Source organism: Nelumbo lutea, chromosome 7 (genome assembly GCF_056320005.1).
Source record: "Nelumbo lutea isolate HS-2025 chromosome 7, American lotus-T2T, whole genome shotgun sequence".
Taxonomy (NCBI): domain Eukaryota; kingdom Viridiplantae; phylum Streptophyta; class Magnoliopsida; order Proteales; family Nelumbonaceae; genus Nelumbo; species Nelumbo lutea.
Window position 1 is genome coordinate 17,198,022 of NC_142690.1, and position 21,162 is coordinate 17,219,183.

General features: G+C 38.8%; 1 protein-coding gene and 1 non-coding gene across 3 annotated transcripts; both read right to left on the reverse strand.

Annotated features, from left to right (window-relative positions):
• On the reverse strand, window positions 1–20,590 carry LOC148845383 (octanoyltransferase). 2 transcript variants are annotated; one of them, XM_088952969.1, is made up of 6 exons: window positions 20,249–20,590; window positions 15,720–15,770; window positions 15,546–15,618; window positions 1,932–1,972; window positions 356–415; window positions 1–240 (listed from the first exon to the last, which is right to left on the reverse strand). In XM_088952969.1, the coding sequence occupies exons 1-6, from the start codon at window positions 20,312–20,314 to the stop codon at window positions 193–195; spliced, it is 339 nt and encodes a 112-aa protein (XP_088809095.1). In that variant the 5' UTR covers window positions 20,315–20,590; the 3' UTR covers window positions 1–192. The 2 variants fall into 2 exon arrangements, with proteins under 2 accessions (XP_088809095.1, XP_088809094.1); XM_088952968.1 differs by having other exon boundaries at window positions 1,932–1,975; window positions 20,249–20,556.
• On the reverse strand, window positions 4,021–4,123 carry LOC148845384 (U6 spliceosomal RNA). The gene has a single exon (XR_016102745.1). It is a non-coding gene; the product is annotated as a U6 spliceosomal RNA (small nuclear RNA).
• Window positions 20,591–21,162: the final 572 nt, after the last annotated feature.

The following is a 21,162-nucleotide window of genomic DNA, read 5'->3' on the forward strand; positions in this document are numbered from 1 at the left end:
TGCAAATGTAAATAATCAAATTTCCATTTCCCAGTTTATCCTTTGATTATAAGATAGAAAACAGATCTACTTAAATCCATCTTACAATTCATTCCTTTAATCTTTTCTTTATTTCTGTTTTAAGTAACATAAACTAAGATCAAATTTCCAGAGAAAAGAACAACTGAAAAGTTACTCTACTGAACTTGTTTCTTAATTTAAAAATCTTTTAGCAGCATCCAGACTTAACTCTTCATGTACCTGACAATTATATTTGAGTAAACAATTCATGCATGAGTCACTATGTGAAGAGAAGAGAGAGGGACAAAAAAGGAAATACACACGTTCATTCTAAGAGCATAACAAATATACATACAAGTCTCTTATGAACCTTCTGAAAAGCCTTGCAGAAGCTCTCTGCCTGTGCTGGACCAACCTACCAAAAATAGATGGGAAGAAAAGTGGGAAATCAACATAAATTCTTTCATTCTCTTTCCAAATGGAGCAATTTCCTCTTTTTATTTTTTTGTTGGTGTGTTTGTGTATGTGAATGTATTATGCATTATTAAAATGATGTGGGCCACAACCCCACATAAAAGGACTTCACATGGTTAACGAGTCATTTTCGACATCGACATGTACTTGTCTCATTGCCTTCATCATCATCCAAGTTTTGTCCCTTGTCTCTATATATCAAAATAAGAGAGAAAAAAAGAAACACACGCACACACAATAGTCGCCCATTGTATAGAAGACCAGTTCTTTTTCAATCTTGCGAATCAAGGGCTTTGTTGTTTGTGCTTCCTCTTTTCAAAGTGACTGATGTGCTGTTTCATATGCTCTAACATAACAAGAGTGGTAGAAGATTCCATAGAATGGAGAACTTTGTTTAATATTTGGTTTTAAACATCACTAAGAATGAGAATGGTAGTATAGGACTTATATAATCCTAGCTCCTAGGACAACAAGGTTAGAATGAAAACATAAATGAGATTATAGTCACCTTTTCTTTTCCTTTATTTTTTTTTTGGATATGCATGAAAACATAGGGAATGAGTAATTTTGGAAGAGGAAGCTGAAACAAAATGCATTCAAGGAAACCTTCAGGAAGTATGAAAGAGATGATGGAGAGCATAATGATCGATATCACACTGAACAGAATCGAATGGCAAAACTGGATTCATGTAACCAATCCCATATAGTTGAGACAAGGCTTAGATGCTGATGCTGATGATGATCCACTAATTTCATATTCTAATGGAGAAATTTATTGTTGACATTCCATTAGCATTTTCTTTTTCATTTCTTGGAAGGAGAGGGGACCGACTTGTAAAGCATACAATACTGTCTTCCATACTCATATATGGGGTTTGTTCAATTTTTTTATAAATAGGTAAGATGGTCTAATTTTGCAAATTTCCTCAAGATAAGATTCATTACAGTACTTCTGTTAACAATACAGATAAAAAGACTTAATATGATTCAAAAAGCAACATACAACTGCAAAAGGAAAAAAGAAAACTTTCATCCTAAAAGATATGGATGTCGCATCCAGTGTAAGTTTTGAAAAAGAAAAAGAAGGGAAAAAGTACAGTAAGGAAAGAAAAGGGGGATCAAAAAAAGAAAAAACAAGTTCTGTGGATCATCAATTGACCCACCAAGAGACACTTAAAGAAGATTTTCCTCTATTTCTAAATGAAACAACAAGTACCACAGAAGTACAGTAAGGAAAGAAAAGGGGGATCAAAAAAAGAAAAAGCAAGTTCTGTGGATCATCAATTGACCCACCAAGAGACACTTAAAGAAGATTTTCCTCTATTTCTAAATGAAACAACAAGTACCACAGAATGAAAAGTAGATGAATATGTCAACTTTTTCTGACCATTTCCATAAAATGGTCTGATGGAAAAGATTCAAGGATGATAAAGAGAACAATATCTAAAATAGCATACCTTTTCCACTGCTGCTGACCTCAATTTCTCCCAAAATGGATCTGCTAAAAGCAAAAACCATTACAATCCTTATCAATTTAATTTCTGTGTAAATAACTGAAAATCTAATAGTTGCAAGAATAGATGATGTACAGAAGGAAAATGAAGAGCTAAAAGTCCTTTGGCACGGCCCTTTCATTAAAATTTATACTAATACAGGAAAATTACAACTCCATTATCATCACCATCCATGCCTTACCCCAACTATATGGGGCTGGCTACGTGAATCCTTTTTTGCCAATCCCAACTTAACTCCTAATTAGTAATAAATGAAAAACACAAATCTTCCCTCCAAATGGCACCTCTTTCTACTTTTCAACACTCACCTCAAGCTAGGCATAGATACCATTCATGCCTAGCTTGCATAAGTTGTCTTCTAGTTTAGATTGAGGCACTCCCTTGGTTGGGAAGTCAGCTAGCTGCTCATTAGACTTCACAGAAGGTAGACAAATATCTTCACTAGTGACCTTTTCTTGGATGAAATGTCTGTCAACCTCTATATGTTTCATGTGGTCATGCTGAACAGAGCTGTTGGCAATATTTATGGTAGCTTGGTTGTCAAAGAAAAGCCTCATAGGATTGTCAAGTCTGACTCCCATTTTGGTCAAAAAAGTTTTTAACTAGAGCAGTGCCATAGCCCTATACTGAGCTTCTATGCATGATGTAGCCACAATTGATTGTTTCTTACTTTGCGAAGAAGCAATATTTTCCCTACAAATGTACAATAGGCTGAAGTCGGCCTCTTATCATCAACTGAGTCAGACCAATCAACATTTGTATAGGCTTCATCCATTGTAGCACATCGCAATTTATATAGGCGTTTTTTAAGATAAATAAAGAAGAAACTTTTGTTACTTGTGAATAAAAGGATACAACTAATGCAGGTGACAAGGGGTAACCCCAACAAAAACAACCATGTGGCAGCATATATGGATGCTACTACAACATACAAGGATGTCACGTGGCATCTGGAGGTAAGTAAATGATACATGGAAGCCACATGTGGCACGCACATGTCACTGAATACATTAATGTTCCTATACTTTCACATGACACTCATATATGCTTCCACATGATGCGTTGTATAAGTAGCACGTGTGGTTGATGCACACATTTAAGAAATTATAAAATATGTTAGAGGGCCAAAAAACACAAAATATCAAAAGCTAACTTCATGCTTTTTGTGTTTTTTGTACTTTTACTTTGTGTTTTTAAAGTAATAAACACGTCAAACAAACACATTCATGTACTTCTCGACGTTCTCGTACTTACATAGTTTCAAAAGTATAAAAAATACTTTGAAAAGTACAACCAAACAGGGCCTAAGTCTAACAAAACAAAAAATAGAGTACATAAACCACACCAAAATTCTTAATCACTCAAAGTATGCCAAAAGTTGGAACCAAAGTTTTGTTTCTTTAGTTTTTCAAATTCTAGAAGCACCAACCAACCAAAATTTTCCCTTCAAAGATCCTTTTTTTTCTCTCCATCCAACAAACCTCCCAGCAGACGGCAAAAGGAATGCAGCTCCAGAGTCCACTGGTGCCCAACCAGCCACCTTAAAGAGCTTGAAGAAAGACCAGGTCCCTTTAACAAAATTGCATTGTACCATCAAGTGCATAATATTCTCCTCTTCAGCAAAATTTAACACACATCTGTTGAGAACTGATAGCCTCTTTTCTTCAACATACCCTGTGTAAGAATGCAGCCCATTGAAAACACGAATGCAAAAGATACACCTCTAATTGACATCTGATAATGAAGGGTCAATTTCCACCTCTTGAAGCTAAACCAGCAGCTCCTCCTCCAACTCCCAATCAAATAGAGGTCTTCTAAATTTAGGGCACCAGACCACAGAACCATTACTCACCTCATAGCAATGAGAAATACGCATACCCTTCTCAATCAAATTATACAATCTTGGACAGATTTCACACAACTTCCCAATTCCAGTCCGATCATCCTCACAATTTATATAGGCATTCTGTTCAACATTCAAAAGACATCTCCTACACAAATCATGAGAAATATTTAATTTTTTTTTTATAAGTAAATTTTGAACCAGTTCTTGATTTGTGTGCCATCCTTGCACAGGGGCCATACTAATCTTCTCTGTATCATTCCAATTTTATTAGATATATCTCCAAAGATTTTCTTCTTGGCCAATATTATGATTTGACTGATTAAAAGGCTAAAGTAGTTTGGTATGACAAATGTATTGTGGGAAGATAAAAACATGATTCTAATGCCATGGCTTCTCAATTTGGTACTTCACAACATTAATAGGGGCATTCTATTCTTCAGTATGGAAACTAAGGAACGAGACACAACAGGATTGTCTTGTTAGGTAAATAGATTTGGAGGTGGCTGTTGGAGAGGGACAGATTGTAGCATGAGGTGATAGCCAACATTCATGGCAGGTTGAACTTTGGATGGGATGCCAGAGTGTCTCAACGGGCTCCCCTTACCTCACCGTTGAAAGCAATTCGTGGGTTTCTTCACCAGTTTCTCAATTTCATCAGGTATGATATATGTTCTGGGGGGCTGTAAAGTTCTGGGAAGACCTTTGGGTTGGTTCTTCAACTCTTAAATATTTATCCCTGTCCCTTCACTCAATTTCTTTGTACAAAAACAAGTGTGTTTCAGACTTTATCGTTCCTCCTGTCTTTCAATTGAATCATAATTGGGATTTTGGTTTCCAAAGAGGGTTGAGGGATGCTGAAGTGGTAGAGTTGAATGGGTTACTGCAACTTCTTGTTTCTATTTGCTTGGATCCTGCCAAACCAGATAGACACATCTAGGTTCCTCATCCGAAAGGTCTTTTTTCATGTTCTTCTCTTTCTAAGTCTCTTTGTTCGTCTTCTCCTCAACCTTTTCCCGCTAAGGAAGTGTAGTGTCAGCCTGTTCCTACCAAACTTGGAGCCTTTTGTTGGGAGGTGTACCATGGGAAAATCAAAACCATGGACATGACATGATACAAAAAAGAGGACTCTTTTTATGCTTATTCCCAAACTAGTGCACTCTATGTAAACCCAATGAAGAAAATTGTTACCACTTACTAATATCCTATCCTTTTGCTGCAGATACTTGGGATTGGCTTTTCTCTATGTTGGGTTGAAGGTGGTCCTTGCCAACAGAGGTAGATAAGCTTTTAAACCCTTCTACCTTTGTCTGGCCTAAAAGGATGGGAAGGATTATGTGGAGAAGTGCTAGAGCAATGATATTATGGACTCTATGGGAAGAAAAAAATAATAGAATCTTCTTAGGAAAGGAGAGATGCATAGAAGTGGTAAAAGAATGTATCTTGGTGAGGGTGATACATTGGCTTAGGACCCTAGATTCTTTTTCATCTTGGTTCTTTGATGATATAGGGAGAAATTGGGAGGTGTTTTGGGAAAGTAAGTCAGCAGTCTATCCCTCTCCCAATTCCAGTTCCTGTGCCTACTACTGTGCTTGACAACCATCCGATGTCACCTACCTTGCCCCCCCCCCTTTGCGTTCCGTCTCACAGTATTACTCACGGCAGAGACTTCATAAGGAGGTTGATTCCACTAAATCAGAACTCACACCACTTCCTGTCAATCCCTTGGAGACTCCATATTCAGTTGATACAGATCCAGGTATTCCTCTTGATCCCTCTACTATTTCAGTTCCCATTGGTCCCACTAACACTGTTACAGATAACCTTGATCTGCCTATTGCTCTTAGAAAAGGGAAGAGGAAGTGCACTGCTCATTGCATATCACAAAACTTATCCTACAGTGGACTTTCTCCTTCCTACCGTGCTTTTCTCTCTTCTCTTGATTCCGTGTCTATACCCAAGGGTGTTAGTGAGGCTCTCTCCAAACTTGAGTGGAAGGCAGCTATGCAAGAAGAGATGGAGGCTTTGATTAAGAATCAGACATGGAAGATTGTGGACCTACCAGAAGGCAAGGAGACAACTGGATGCAGATGGGTTTATACAGTAAAGTATAAGGCAGATCGAAGCATAGAGAGGTACAAGGCAAGACATGTTGCAAAAGGATACACACAAACCTATGGCATTGATTATCTAGAGACTTTTGCACCAGTTGCAAAGATGACCTCTGTTTGGATACTCCTTTCTCTTGCTGCCTCATACTCTTGGCCCTTGTTTCAACTGGATGTGAAGAATGCTTTCCTAAATGGGGATATGCAAGAAGAGGTGTATATGGATCTTCCAGGTGGTTTTTATGATAATGCTAAAGAGGGAAAGGTATGCAAGCTGAAGAAATCACTAATTGTTTATGTGGATGATATTGTTGACTACACTCAAACTCAATTTGATCACACCTTGTTTGTGAAGCACAGGGGATCCTTGGTGTCAATCCTAATTGTTTATGTGGATGATATTGTTGTCACTGGGAATGATCTGAGTGAGATTGATAGTCTGAAGAGGAACCTGCATAAGGAATTTGAGATTAAGGACCTTGGAGAACTGAGATACTTATTAGGCATTGAAGTTGCAAGATCGAAACATGGAATTTTTATCTCTCAAAGGAAGTATGTCTTGGACCTTCTCCAAGAAACAGGTAAACTTGGAACAAAGGCAGCTAGCACCCCCATTGATCAGAACCATAGAATCAATGCATCAGAAGGTGAACCAGTAAAGGACCTTGGGAGGTACCAAAGACTTGTGGGTCGGCTACTGTACTTGTGCATGACAAGACCGGACATCTCCTATGTAGTAAGTGTAGTGAGCCAATACATGCATGCTCCACGAGACCAGCACTGGAAGGCAGTTGACAGGATCCTTGCTTATCTGAAGGGACATCCAAGCAGAGGCATATTGTTTACTGATCATGGACAGCTCAAGCTAGAGACCTATACAGATGCAGACTGGGCAGGATGCCTCGATGACAAAAGATCAACTTCAGAAGTGTGCACCCTAGTTGGGGGCAACCTAGTCTCATGGAAGAGTAAAAAAAAAACAGTTGTGGCAAGATCAAGTGCAGAAGCCGAATATAGGGCCATGGCACATGGAGTTTCAGAACTTTTCTGGATCCGTTCTCTATTGGAAGAAATGGGTGTTCAGGCAGAAGAACCTATGATGCTATACTGCGATAACCAGGCAGCAATTAATATTGCTCATAATCCAGTCCAGCATGACCGAACTAAGCACATTGAAGTAGATAGACATTTTATCAGAGAAAGGGTAACTTCTGAAGAAGTTTGTCTTCCATACATTCTTCTGATTTGCAGCTTGCTGATATCCTCACAAAAGGCATTGCAAAGAATAAGCTGGAGCATGATCTACGCAAGTTGGGGATGTATGACATCTACTCCCAACTTGAGGGGGAGTATTGAGTGGGCCGACTTGTGTTTAGTTTATTTCCTTTTAAATTAAGATGTTGTTGGGCCTTGGGCCCATTAGTTTTTATTTTTTAAAGAGCTGGAATTACTTAGGTTGAGTTGCCGCCCTACTAAGGGCATCTTTGCAATATCTCATACTTAAGTTAATTATAAATAGAATGAGGGGTTGGCGGCTAGGGTTAAGTCAATCTATCCTAGTCGACCTTCTTCTCTTTTCATCCCTTTCCTCTATCTCTTACTGAAATCCCCAACTTTCTACTCTTCCTTTCCTTTCACAAGAAGCTCGGCCCACTCAACAGGAGGTAGTGGCCAAAAGCTATTCCAAAGAAGAAAAGTAAAAGATTTTTTGGGAATCCCCACCTAAAGACTGTGAAACTAAACTTTGATGGGAGTATTCAAGGAAACCAAGGCTCTTCAGACATAGGAAGGGTGCTGAGAAACAAAGAATGGAGTATCATTACACTATTTTCTGGTCCTGTGGGAGTGGGAGATTCAATTAGGGCAGAATTATTTGCGGCTATAACAGGGGTACAAAAAGAAAGTGATATGGGTCTAATAAATGTGGAGTCTATAATTTGGCGTTTTGGGGATGAGATGAAAAGGTTTAGATGGCTAACCAAAAACATGAACTTGAAAATTTCTTAGGTTAGGAGAACAACAAATGTTATGGCAGATGAGCTAGCTAAACAAGGTGTAAATAGAGAGTTTATATTGGGCTCAATTGTAATTGATTTTTGTTACCATCAGTTGAAAAACAATTCTCTTGATGTATGGAACTACTTGAGATTAGATGCAAACCAGAAAATAAACAAACAAGAGAGGAAGAAGAGAGAGAGAGCTAGCGGCAACGAGGGTTAGAGAGTAAGAGGTTCGAACATAACCTCCCTCTAACACTCTAAACATTTTATTAAGAAGTTAATCTTTGAAATATTATAGAGAGGCCCTTGAGTGGGCAAGAAAATACAAAAAACAGAACGTTACAGAGTATGGGCCCAGAATAAGGCCCATTACAGAGGGAAACATAACATAACATGAAATGATAGCCTATGGGCCATTTGGCCCATTTCCTCTACACTCCCCCTCAAGCTGAGCATAGATGTTAATCATGCCCAGCTTGCCAATGTCATGTTGAAGCCTTGCCTTGGAAGTGCCCTTGGTGAGGAAATCTGCCAATTGTCCTTCAGAAGTAATGAAAGGAAGACACACTTCACCGAAGGAGACTCTTTCTCGAATAAAGTGTCTATCAACCTCAATATGTTTGGTTCTATCACGTTGTACCGGGTTGTGAGCAATGTTGATGGCAGCTTGATTATCACAGTACAACATCATGGGTTTGTCATGATCAATCCCAAGTTCTTCCATTAAGGACCTTAGCCACAACAATTCCGAGACTCCATGTGCCATGGCTCTATACTCTGCTTCTGCGGAGGATCGGGCCACAACTGACTATTTCTTATTCCTCCAAGAGACAACATTACCAGCCACCAGACTGCAATACCCTGAAATAGATCTTCTATCATCAATATTTCCAGCCCAATCAACATCAGTATAGGCTTCAAGTTTCAGATGACCATGCTTGGTAAATAGAATTCCTTTTCCTGGAGAGCCTTTCAAATAGCACAAAATCTGTTCTACTGCTGCCATATGGGTATCTCTAGGAGCATGCATGAACTGGCTAATGCAACTGACAACATATGCAATATCTGGCCTAGTCATGCACAGGTACAGAAGCTTCCCAAGAAGTCTCTGAAAGACCCCTTTGTCTTCCAACAAAATTCCATTCGAAGCTGAAAGTTTGTGACTCATATCAATGGGAATTGCAGCAGGTCTTGCACCCATTTTTCCATTTTCAGACAACAAATCAATGACATATTTCCTCTGGGAAATAAGAATCTCATCCTTGGATCTAGCAACTTCTATGCCAAGGAAGTATCTCAACTCCCCCAGATCCTTAATCTCAAATTCTGTACGGAGGAAAGACTTAAGGGCCAGAATGCCTGAGGCATCATCACCAGTCACTATAATGTCATCAACATACACAATGAGATACACAGCTAGAGATCCACTTTTCTTCACAAAAAGAGTATGATTTGACTGTGTCTGAATGTAGCCGAATTTAACAAGTGCAGCTCTAAATCTCTCAAACCAGGCTCTAGGAGATTGTTTGAGGCCATAAAGTGATTTCTTCAATTTACATACCTTTCCTTGCATATCTTTCCCATACATTCCTGGAGGAAGACACATGTAGACCACTCATTTAAGTCACCTTTCAGAAATGCATTCTTTACATCTAACTGATAGAGAGGTCAATCAAAGTGAGCTGCCAGAGATAAAAGAACCCTCACAGATGTCATCTTGGCAACAGGGGCAAAAGTCTCTAGGTAGTCAATCCCATATGTCTGTGTGTAGCCTTTTGCAACAAGTCTGGCCTTGTACCTCTCAATAGTCCCATTAGCCCTATATTTAATGGTAAAAACCCACTTGCACCCAACTGGATCCTTCCCTTCAGGCAAATCCACCACCTCTCAAATACCATTTTCATGTAGAGCATCCATTTCAGTCTTCATAGCATCTCTCCATTCTGGAATCCCAAGAGCTTCTGATACAGACCTAGGAATGGGGTTAGAAGCAACTGAAGAGAGGTAGGAAAAGTATAAAGGAGAAAGTAAGTCATAAGAAAAGTGTTTGGAAATGCAGTGCGCAGTGCACTTCCGCTTTCCTTTCCTAACAGCAATGGGGACATCAAGATCTGGGAATGATGATTCCAAGGGGGCTGAAGCAGTACCTGTTATCTCATCTGTGATTGGGAATGTATGAGCCTCATCTGTTGTAAGGGAAACTACTTGCTCATTCCTGGATCTCTGCTTTGATACACTTTAGGATTATGGGTAGGACGAGGAGGTAAAGAAATAGGGGCACTTGGACAAAAGAAACAAAGTGGTTGATCCTCCTTTGATTCATTTGGTGAGGATACAAGCTTGTCAAGAGACTCAACTGGGACAGGAAGAGGAAGATCAAAAACTTGTGACAGACTCTCCCCCTGTTGACAATGTCCTTCCTGAGAGGAACCATAAAAATGAGAAAATTCATCAAAGGTAACATCCATAGAGACATGTCAGGTGCCAGTCTTTGGATCAAAACAACAATAACCCTTTTGTGTGGGGGAGTAACCAAAGAAGATGCATTTGTGGGCTTTTGGTTCAAACTTATGTCTCTGCACACTTTGAATGTGAGCATAACAGGTAGAGCCAAACACACGAAGAGGAATTGGGAAGAGATCCTTATTTGGATGAAGAAAACTGAAGGGGAATTTAAACCCTAAAGCCCTGGATGGCATACGGTTTATGAGATAGGTAGCAGTAAATACAATATCACCCCAAAATCTTGCGGGAACATGTGAGGTAAACAAAATGCTCCTTGCAACTTCAACAATATGTCTATTTTTTCTCTCAGCAACTCCATTTTGTTCAGGTGTTCTAACACAAGAGCTTTGGTGAATAACCCCATGTCAGAGAGATATAAGGATAAACCCTTCTCAAAATACTCTTTTGCATTGTCAGATCTGAAAACCTTAATTCTGGTATCAAATTGAGTTAAAACAAGCTCATGAAATTGCCTCACAAGTCTTGGGACTTCATCCCTGGATTTCATTAAGTATATCCAAGTGAATCTAGAAAAGTCATCAATAAACAGAATAAAATATCTGTAACCCCCCATAGAATATAAGTGGTAAGGCCCCCACACATCAAAGTGCACAATATGAGAAGGAAAAGAAGATCTTTTATTGCTCATAAGGTAATTGTTTCTACAATGCTTTGACAACTGACATGACTCACAATTGAAACTGAACACACTAACTCTCTTAAACAGTCTGGGAAGTAAATGACTTAAAGCAGAAAAAGGTAAATGACCCAACCGACAATGACTCAACATAATTTGACTAACAGACTCTGAAGAAGTAGAACCAAAAGCAACATTCTTGGGATGATCAAAACATTGGCCAGGGGCGTCGAGCAAGTATATTCCATTCGCTTCATGGCCACTCCCAATCACCTTCTGAGACTTCAAGTCTTGAAACACACAGTGAGAAGGAAAAAATGTTACACAACAATTCAATGACTTGGTCAAACTACTTACAGATAATAAGTTGGTATTTAATTTAGGAACATGAAGAGTGGAAGATAAGAGTAAGGAGTCAGTAGGCTTGACAGTTCCCTTGTCAGAAATGGGGGCAAGAGAACCATAAGCTAAGGTGATTTTGTCACGACCAGAAAGCAAATCATATGAAACAAACGAAGTCAAAATGTTGGTCATGTGATCAAAAGCACATGAGTCTATGATCCAAGGGGTTTTGGGATTACCTGATGTGGATGCATGGTTAGCAGAAGCCCTTATACCTAAGTGAGCAAATGCGGTGGTGGCTGGACTTCCAGAAGGGTTGGATGATGAAGTTACACCTTCAAACTGGCTGATCATCTTTCCACACTTCTCATATTCAGCTTTCATGGTTGCCAACTGTGCACTAGTAGACTCAACCTCTGTATCTGTACTTGTGGCTGCATGTGCACTTCCTGTCTTTCTACTATCATTCTTCTTCTTGAATCGGATAGGGACAAGACTGGGATGCAATTTCCAACACTTGTCCTTGGTGTGTTTTGGCTTCTTGCAATATTCACACACCACCTCCTTCTTTCCTATGCCACTAGGAGCTCTTGTAACCCCTTTGGGTTTAATTCCCATATTTGCAAAATGATCATTGATATTGACTCATTGAACCTGCACTTGCCTCCTATTTTCTTCACTGTTGACCAAAGCATATGCTTGAGACAATGAAACATTTTCCTTGGACAAAATGTTTTGCTTTGTGATGTCATATTTAGAATTCAGCCCTATCAAGAACTCAAAGACCCTATTCCCTTTCAACCAATTTCTTGTATGTTTCAACATCCTTAGGAGTATCCCATGTCATAGCCTCTATCAAATCAATCTCTTGTCATAGAGATTTCAGGGTTGAGAAGTATATTGCAAGTGACTTCTTCCTTTGCCTTAGATTCTTCACATCACTTTTCAGTTTGTAGGCTCTGACAACATTCAACTTCTGGGAGTAAGTTTCTACAACACTATCCCAATTTTCTTTAGCCGAGTTCATCCACAGATAATGCTAACTAATCTGTGGCTGCATTGAGTTCACAAGCCACCCAATCACTGTGTAGTTTTCTTGCACCCATCTCTCATAAGATGGATCATCCTTTGGAGGAGCTTTCTTGCTCCCAGAAATAAAACCCCATTTTCCTCTGCTACAAATATAGATTTTCACTGATTGAGACCAAGCCAAGTAGTTGGTCCCATCAAGTTTAACTGTAGTTATAGCCAACATAGAATCGGCTGGAGTTCCCAAAGCCTGTATTCAACAACATTCTTGTTTTCAAGGTTTGAGAAATCCATCATGTAAAGGTTCCAATTAGGATTATAATAAGCTTTCCAAAGTACTAGGGGTCTTGATGAGCTTAGTTTGAGCTGAATAGGCAACAACAACCAGCTCACAGAATTAGTTCAATCTTGATAACTGTGATTGTCCAGGTCGGTGGTAGCTCTTTCTATACTGTTTCAGCCTTCAAAGGACAACCAGCAAACCCCCCAATCACAAGGTATTTCAGGTCCCCAACAACTGTTGTCCCAAAGAGAAAGAAAAAAAGGCCACAGTCCTTAAGAGACCTTTTGTCAAACACTTAATGTGCAGTAGTTAACAACCTACTGTTAACTAGAAGAAACCACTTCAAAGTGTTCTGTATAGGTCCAAGAAGAGGCTGGGATGAAGATGAGACTGGTACCACTTAGTTTAAATCAGTTCCAGCAGCTTGGCAATCCAAAAACAGCCGAACAGCTCTTCCAAAATAACCTAGAAATTTCTTAATTGAATCAGTCCAGCAACAGTAGGGCAGAATGGAGGAGGGGTTTGAATGCTTTAACAGTCCTCCCAAACAACAAAATAACCCAGTAAAGAACCGAGAAAAAACTTACAGTAATCTCTGATTTGAACTTCAAACCAGGCCGAACACCTTGCTCTCTGAGGTAACTTCGAAATCCTTTTCTCTGATTTCAAATCAGGTTGAACACCTTGCTCTCTAATTCTTCCTAGTCACCGAACCCTTCTCCAAGTGTGGAGAGACTTGGGCACCCTCCAATGACCTCCAAGAACTAAGCGAATGACTATAAACTTTCAGCCCTAGAACCTCCTCATGCAGTTGGCTGAACAAAACCACATGAGGGACACGCCAAGCAATGGCCCGCTCTGATACCAAGTTGAAAAACAGTCCTCCTGATGTATGGAACTACTTGAGATTAAATGCAAACCAGAAAATAAACAAACAAGAGAGGAAGAAGAGAGAGAGAGCTAGCGGCAATGAGGGTTAGAGAGTAAAAGGTTCGAACATAACCTCCCTCTAACACACTAAACATTTTATTAAGAAATTAATCTTTGAAATATTACAGAGAGGCCCTTGAGTGGGCAAGAAAATACAAAAAACAGAACATTACAGAGTATGGGCCCAGAATAAGGCCCATTACAGAGGGAAACATAACATAACATGAAATGATAGTCTATGGGCCATTCGGCCCATCTCCTCTACACTATCCTATTAAAGTTTTTGTGTGAGAGGTGACACCTCATGCCTCTCCGTGAGATGCTTGTAATGTCTATTCTCATTGGGATTCAATAAATACTTAGTTTACGTATAAAAAAAAGAACATTGTTTACACTTACCAGCTTTGTCAACAGCTACCATCTCCATCAAGATATCTCCATAGCGAAACATTGTTTAAGGAAAAGTGTAGTGGATATGCTGTAGAAATGCCTAGAAGCAGGAGGGATCAGAAAAAAAGGTTTTTTTTTTGGATAAGTAAAAGCAAAATTTCATTAAAAAGAAAAAAGGGCAGGTCAGCAAAAAGGTTGTTAGCAAGGTGGCAAAGCACAATATTGAAATTAGCAGGGAAGAAAGAAAGCTTAAGAGAGCACAAGGGATAGGGGAAAAAGGAACAAGCAAAGAAAGAATATGGAAGGGATCTCTTTTAGAGAGGATGATGATATGAGCATAATATGTTATCAAAAAAGAAAAAAAAAGGCATAGTATGTTGGTCCAATCTGGGGTGGGCTTGTTTGGCCTTTTGTTTTCATCTGCATTTTCCATTTAATGTTGTTTGATGTAGATTTGTTAAGAATTGTTTGATTTACAGCAATGGGAGGGGATCTTCTTCAGTGAGAATGGAAGTTGTTGGGTAGAGGCTGGTATAGAGATGTTTTAGGCAGGACCGATGTTTCCTCTGTAACCCTTGAATGCTTAAATGTACTCTTTGAGGGGTGGTGACCTTGGGTAGTACCAGCAGGCAGGCTGGGTGAGGCAACGCATCATGCATGCTGAGGGACTGAGGATAGGCAGAAGCACTCAGTTTGGCAATTGGAGAAGCTGGGAAGCTGAGCTGAACACCTGAGCGTATGGACAGTGGACACATGTATGTGGCATAGAAGACATGCATGCGCATGGGTGCAGATTCCTGTCATCTTATGATCTTTTCCTTTTGTTGGGCTTTGCCCCATATACACCTTGTAAACCTTCTTTCTATTTTGGTTCGTTATGTTTACTATAAAAAAAAAAAAAAAAAAAAAAATCTTGGAAACACGCTTTCTGTAATGCAGAGGTAAGGTTGCATACATCTCTCCCTCCCCAGACCCCACATTGGCAGGAGCCTCATGCACCCATGGATTCAAACAAAAGGACCAAAAACCCCAACTAAAAATTGAAATATGCAAAACTAAGAAAAAACCTCATTAAGATATCCAACTCAAGGAGAGAAAAAGGAACACAAAAGGAAGTACAAGGAGAGCCCTTATATCCACAACTCATTCCCAATGGCCAACATCCTCGTGAAGAAAAAAATATGTACAGAAGAAAGGAACCTTTCCTGCACCTTTTACTAACCCATACAAAAACACAAAACCAATTTTATACATATATTTTTTTTGTTATTGATTATTTAAAAAACTAAATAGAAATGTCCCAGCACACAATATTGGATAAATTTTCTTTCACACGAATACAAGTCAAAATTCATTTAGAACTTTTACAGGTCAAGTTTATAATGACTGAAACTAAATCCCACGGCCTACCTAGTGGAAGAATAAAAGATCATAACAAGCCACACCGATCTATATTAATAAATGTTACTATAAGGATTTTGGACAAATACCTCCCCAATCTATTCCTTGAGTTTCACCTTCCTTTTTATCCTCCTCATTCCATGCATTTTGCCAGTCAATTACCTGTTGTCACAAGATTGGATGCAAAACATATTAAGGTTGGAACCTGTAGAAAAGAATGCAACACAAAGAAACTTGTACAAGAATGCTTTCAGTAGTTCCACCTCATTTCTTGCTGATCGTGAAGTTGATTGTCTTGATAATTTTGAGTCAGCCTGAAATTGGAAAACATAATTTTGGCAAGATGACTAAGGCTAAAATAAGGGACTTAAAAATCAGAGTTCTGAAAACTCGTTTAAAGTCATGAAATATTAACAGTTCAAAAATTGAAGAGAGATATAGCTCATTTTCATTGTACTGCATGTGCAGGCTATCAAGATTGCCATTTCAACTAATATGGGTCTTAATTAGACTTCCCAATTTTAATTTATTTTCTTTCATTTTCCTTTCTATAAGTAAGGAAAAAAAACTGTATACAAAACGCATCCACAAAGACCAAGAGGTGAGGGACAAAACTGAAATATAACCATCACCTTTCATCCCCAAGCACCAACTGTCCAACAGGCTCAAATGACAAAAAAGAACACAACTACCCAGCTTGTATACAGTGACACCGTTCAATTTCCAAATGATTCACATAAGAAAGCACTATCTCCTATTCCAGGATATAGAACACTCACCTCACCCTGCTCACCCCATTGGGAAGTCCTCAAAACTAAATAAGTGACATATGGGATTCCCACCTCTTCATCCCCACCCTCTACCTCTTGATGATTTGCCTTCACCTCTACCTCTAGCCTCTTCTCTATTTCTTCTTTTCCTTAACAGCTGATTCTTTTAGTTTTCTCAGGGCTACTAACCAACAAATCTTCACCATCATCATCCTCCCTGTCTCCACTGCCAGTAGCACTAGCTTCAAGAACTTAAACCTCCCCTTCCCTAAACTGTCATCATACTCATCAATACCAGATGAGCCTTGTTAATTTACATATTGGCATGTACAAGTTTAGTTAACCAATGTCATGAATGAACAGATTCAGCTAAACCAAATATTGGCACTTGAATTAACTAGCCAATACCAAACATTAACAAACTTGAACTATAAAATCTAGACCAGAGCCACAAGCACATTCCTAATAAACAGTACCCCATCTTTTGGGACCAATCCCACCACTTAAGGCCAATGGCCCTCTTAACTGAACTTGTGTTTGAGACCACTCCTACAAGCCCAAGAGGGATAAGAGTTCTCAGTCATCCTCGCCTTGGATTTAGAACCAGCTAACATCCAATTATGTAATTGATAATCCCCAGCCCAAAGCAAGTGCTAAAGGTGCCAAAATGAAACTTCCAAAAAATCATAGGAGATGAAACATTGATAAGATGTAAGAGACTGTTTTACTATCGTGAATGGATATACTAGAGTGTAGGAAAGCTTGACACAATGATATATATACTGGTAGTAGGCAGCATATATCATTTAAAAAAAAATGATATATGCTGCCTACTACCAGTACTCCAAAATTTTGACTTTGTTACCAAAAACTGGGCCATACTTGGTGAGCATGATAAAGAAAAAGAGAACAATAAGCAAAGCTTTTCAGGGGCATCCCAATATAACCTAGAAGCCAGACCAATGTCCCAGCTAATCTGATCACTTCCGACCTTTCTCCTTTCATTTCCTATTTACTCTCCTCTACCTTTCTCTCTTATTTCATCTTCCAACCGTTTTATTTATTATCCATTTCTCTTTTTTTCTACTTCTTCAGAATTCCATATTATTTAGATTTGAGTCCACTAACAATTAAAGCTGGAACCTTTTATTTTGAAGAAAGATGAATTATATTGTATTAAATTTGTATCAGTTATACATACTAGCCATTGACCACCTGCTATAGAGTAAGTGTACCTAAAAACTTTTCTGAGATAAGTTTTCCATTATAAGAACAAAATATTCTTCAAAAACAAGACTATTCTATTCACATTCCTAAAATTTTACATCAATGACAGCCCAGACCATGCTGTCACCACAATATTATTCCTTATGACTTCTGAGATGTCCAATTCCTTGTAGTAGAAGATAATGCTATTTCTGAAATTTTTGTTGGAGAAAAAACTATATTTCATAGAAATTTTACCAAAAAATAAAGCTTTCCAAGTATCGGTATGACAACAATGTTTTTCATCCCTCCGAGATCACAGATTCATTCCCAAGGTCCAAAGCAATTTCCCAAAAAGACCCCAAATCCCCTATCTGATATTACCTTGGGCTTATAACCTCATAGCATTCTGACCCTTTAGAGCATCCTAAAGGAAATACCATTCCAATTTCTGAAGTTCCAAGGAAAGAGAACATTATCTATGAGGTTATATTACAGAGGACACACTGACAATGAGAAAAGCTACCTTCTTTAGAGATCTTTTGTTTTTTTTAAGATAAATAAAGAAGAAACTTCATTGCTAGAAAAGAGAAAGATACATAATCTTAGGTAACCAGGAGTCACCATCCAACAACTGAAAAAACCAAGAAAAATAGGAAAAGAGAGTCATTAATCCAGACTCTCTTTATAGAAATCAACTCTCCGGACTTCTATGTTTGAATTTATTTATTGCATTCCGCATATTCTATCTTAGTCTGGCAGACTGGCACTCTGGCTTACTAACATTTCAGACCATCATACATCCCTCTATCATTTACATACTCACTCATCACTATTGTCAATGTAAGTTGTCATCATCAAAACAATAGGAAATCATCTTCTATATGCCCCAACATTGAAAAATAGGCATACCATTCTTTCTTAGACTGTAAAGCCTAGGACATAGCTCACACAACTTACCAACCCCAATCCAGTTACCCTCCCAAAATCTCACACTTGAACCACTCCCCACTTTCCAGTCAAGAAATGGCTGAATCAAGGAGTTAAATTTCATAATCCCTTTCCAGACACTCACCCCATAAGAAGATCTAACTCTCTCACAACCCACCCATACTCCGAATTTACAGGCCACCGTCCTTCTCCATAGAGCTTTCCTTTCTTTCCCAAACCTCCAAACCCATTTCCCCAACAAAGCCTTGTTAGAAGTACCCACCCTCTCACTCCCAAACCCCCATCTTTCTTGGCCCGACAAACCAAGTCTCATCTCACCGAATGGTATTTCTTTTTCTCCACCTTTAGATTCCAAAGAAGAATCTCTCTCTAACCTTTCAATTTCCTCCAAAACCAAAGCTGGATCCTTAGAAAGAAGTAGTAAGTAGGCAAGTTGGAAAGGACACTCTTTATTAGTGTGCTTTCCCCCCAAAGGAGAGATATTGCCTTTCAACCTGCCAACCTTTGTTCAATACGGTCAATAACAGGTCACCAAAATTGTGGAGCTGCTATCCTAGCCCCAATGGAGAGCCCAAGATAGGAGAATGGGAACTCCCCAATGAGGCAACCCAAAGCCCCCACACATTCCTCCAGATGGGACTGCCGAATCTCTCCCACCCCAATCATCACACTTTTACTTAGGTTGATTTTTAATCCCAAGAGCAATTGAAAACCTTCGAGGATTCCTCGCAAATTGTAAGCTTGCTCCACAGTTGCATCCATGAAGATCAAAGTGTCATCAGCATATTGAATATGAGAAATGATTAACCTCTCAAATGCAATCTTGAAACCAACCAATAAGCCCACAGCAACCTCTCTATTCAACAACTTACTCAAAGAATTTTGTTGACAGCCCATTAACGAACACTGAAAATGAAACAGATGAAATGCACGCAAACATCCTGCTTCTCCATTTCTCCCCAAAACCCATCCTACTTAGCACTTCATCCAAGGAACCCCATTGTACACGATCATATGCCAAGAGTATTTTCATTTGTTGTAGGCTATTTGTATAATAAGTGTCCAATTGTTTCTGGCACCCAACAACTTCTGAGTTCTAAATGGTCACAGTGAAGTTGGTCTATCAAACACCCATTGATTCCAATCCCTTTTGATAACTCCAAATGGAGAAGATGTGGCGGCCTATGAGATCAGCCATTCATGCACAAAAACAGAAGTAGCTAGAAAGAAGTCCTTGAAATTATACTCACTCAACGAAGAAGATCATTTTTGAGAAAAGAAAATATGTATACTTCAAGCACGCCATAGTGCCCAGTAATTTCATAGTTTAGTTTGCATAAAACATCTCTAGACTTGGAATTCGTCTATTTTAACATAATTAGCATACAGAAGGTAGATTAGTTATTATCTCGTGTTGAACCATGTCCTTATGTGCATAAAAACACATCACAGAAAACACATGACAGACTGTAAAACAATGGAAAAAAAAAATGAACATTTAAGTACTATTCCAATAAAATCCCTTGTGCAGACCCGAGATTAAGCAAACATGGAAAGGATTTGTACCCAGTAGAAATTATGACACTAGTATCAACTATCTAACACATAAAAGGAGGAAACGTGGAAAATTAGGAAGACCCAGTAGAGATTATGACATTAAAACGATTTAGACGCCATCAATCCTTCTCTCCACGACTTTTCTAGCATACCCGTGGAACGATTATATAAAATATGAAAACCAAATGCATCTTGAACAAAAAGTACATAAATAGATAGATTGATAAGCACGGAAGATCTGCGGAAAAAGAGAAAGGAAGGAAAAGATGAGGAATAAGAACCCAAGCGTGCATAAGAGAGAGGGTTACTTGGTAATCTCGGGATCGAACTATGGGAAATAGATCGAGAAGGCGTCGAAATTCATGCTCTTCCATGGCTGCTCAGGACCCTTTCGCTCCGTTCCGGTTTAAAATATATTGGTTTGGTTAAAATTGAGTTCATTCAACTTCATTAACAACTACTAATAGCGCAAGTAGTAGCAAATCAAGCTCTCTAGGCTCAAGAGTGGGTCGATTGGACCAGTCCGCAGCAGAGAGAAGTGGTGGTCTAATTCCAACTCTGGCCTGGTTGGGCCAGCCCTAATTCCAACATGAAGTTTTTCATATGTACGCCACCACCTCCCGTAGAAGGAAAAACCAGATTTATGGCTCAGAATAAATGAATATAATGTATTATACAGTATTTGGATTTAATATCCGTTTTATATAATGTATAACATATATAAATATATGGGGATATAACATGTTTAACACCATTAATTAATAGGATAACTTAGATATTTAAAATTGATAGGCATGTCATTTTTTAATGGTCAATTATGGTTTTGCCACAGTTCAATATAGTTTGTAATGGTTGGTAAGTTGTGTTTGGTCTGAAGGAAAATATGGTTTAAGGAAGGAAAGGTCCCTTTGCCTTTCCCTTTCCCTATCTTTTCTCTCAAACCAAAACACAGCCTAAGAGATTGTACCAAGAGCTTATGAGTTTGTAGTGATTTAACATAACTTTGTAGTGGTTTATACTGGTTGGCTATTGGTTTGTGATGATTGTATATGGATTAATTTGTAAAGATTTATAACAGTTAAGTGTCAAGGATTTAAGGGATGGCAATGGGCAAATCTCTACATGAGCACTTACACTATGACTAAGCTGAGCAATGTTATAATGGGCGTTTCTCTATTATGAAATCACATCAGCGCCCTACAGCGGGTGTCCTACATGCACA

What these genes read in the sequence shown, in the direction of transcription:
- LOC148845383 (XM_088952968.1), bottom strand. Translation starts at nt 20,314, where the DNA reads ATGGAAGAGCATGAATTTCGACGCCTTCTCGATCTATTTCCCATAGTT. An exon ending in GGTCAGCAGCAGTGGAAAAG is followed by an intron (nt 416 to 1,931) that starts GTATGCTATTTT and finishes TATTTTTGGTAG; the next exon opens with GTTGGTCCAGCACAGGCAGA. An exon ending in AGAAGGTTCATAAGAGACTT is followed by an intron (nt 241 to 355) that starts GTATGTATATTT and finishes TATAATTGTCAG; the next exon opens with GTACATGAAGAGTTAAGTCT.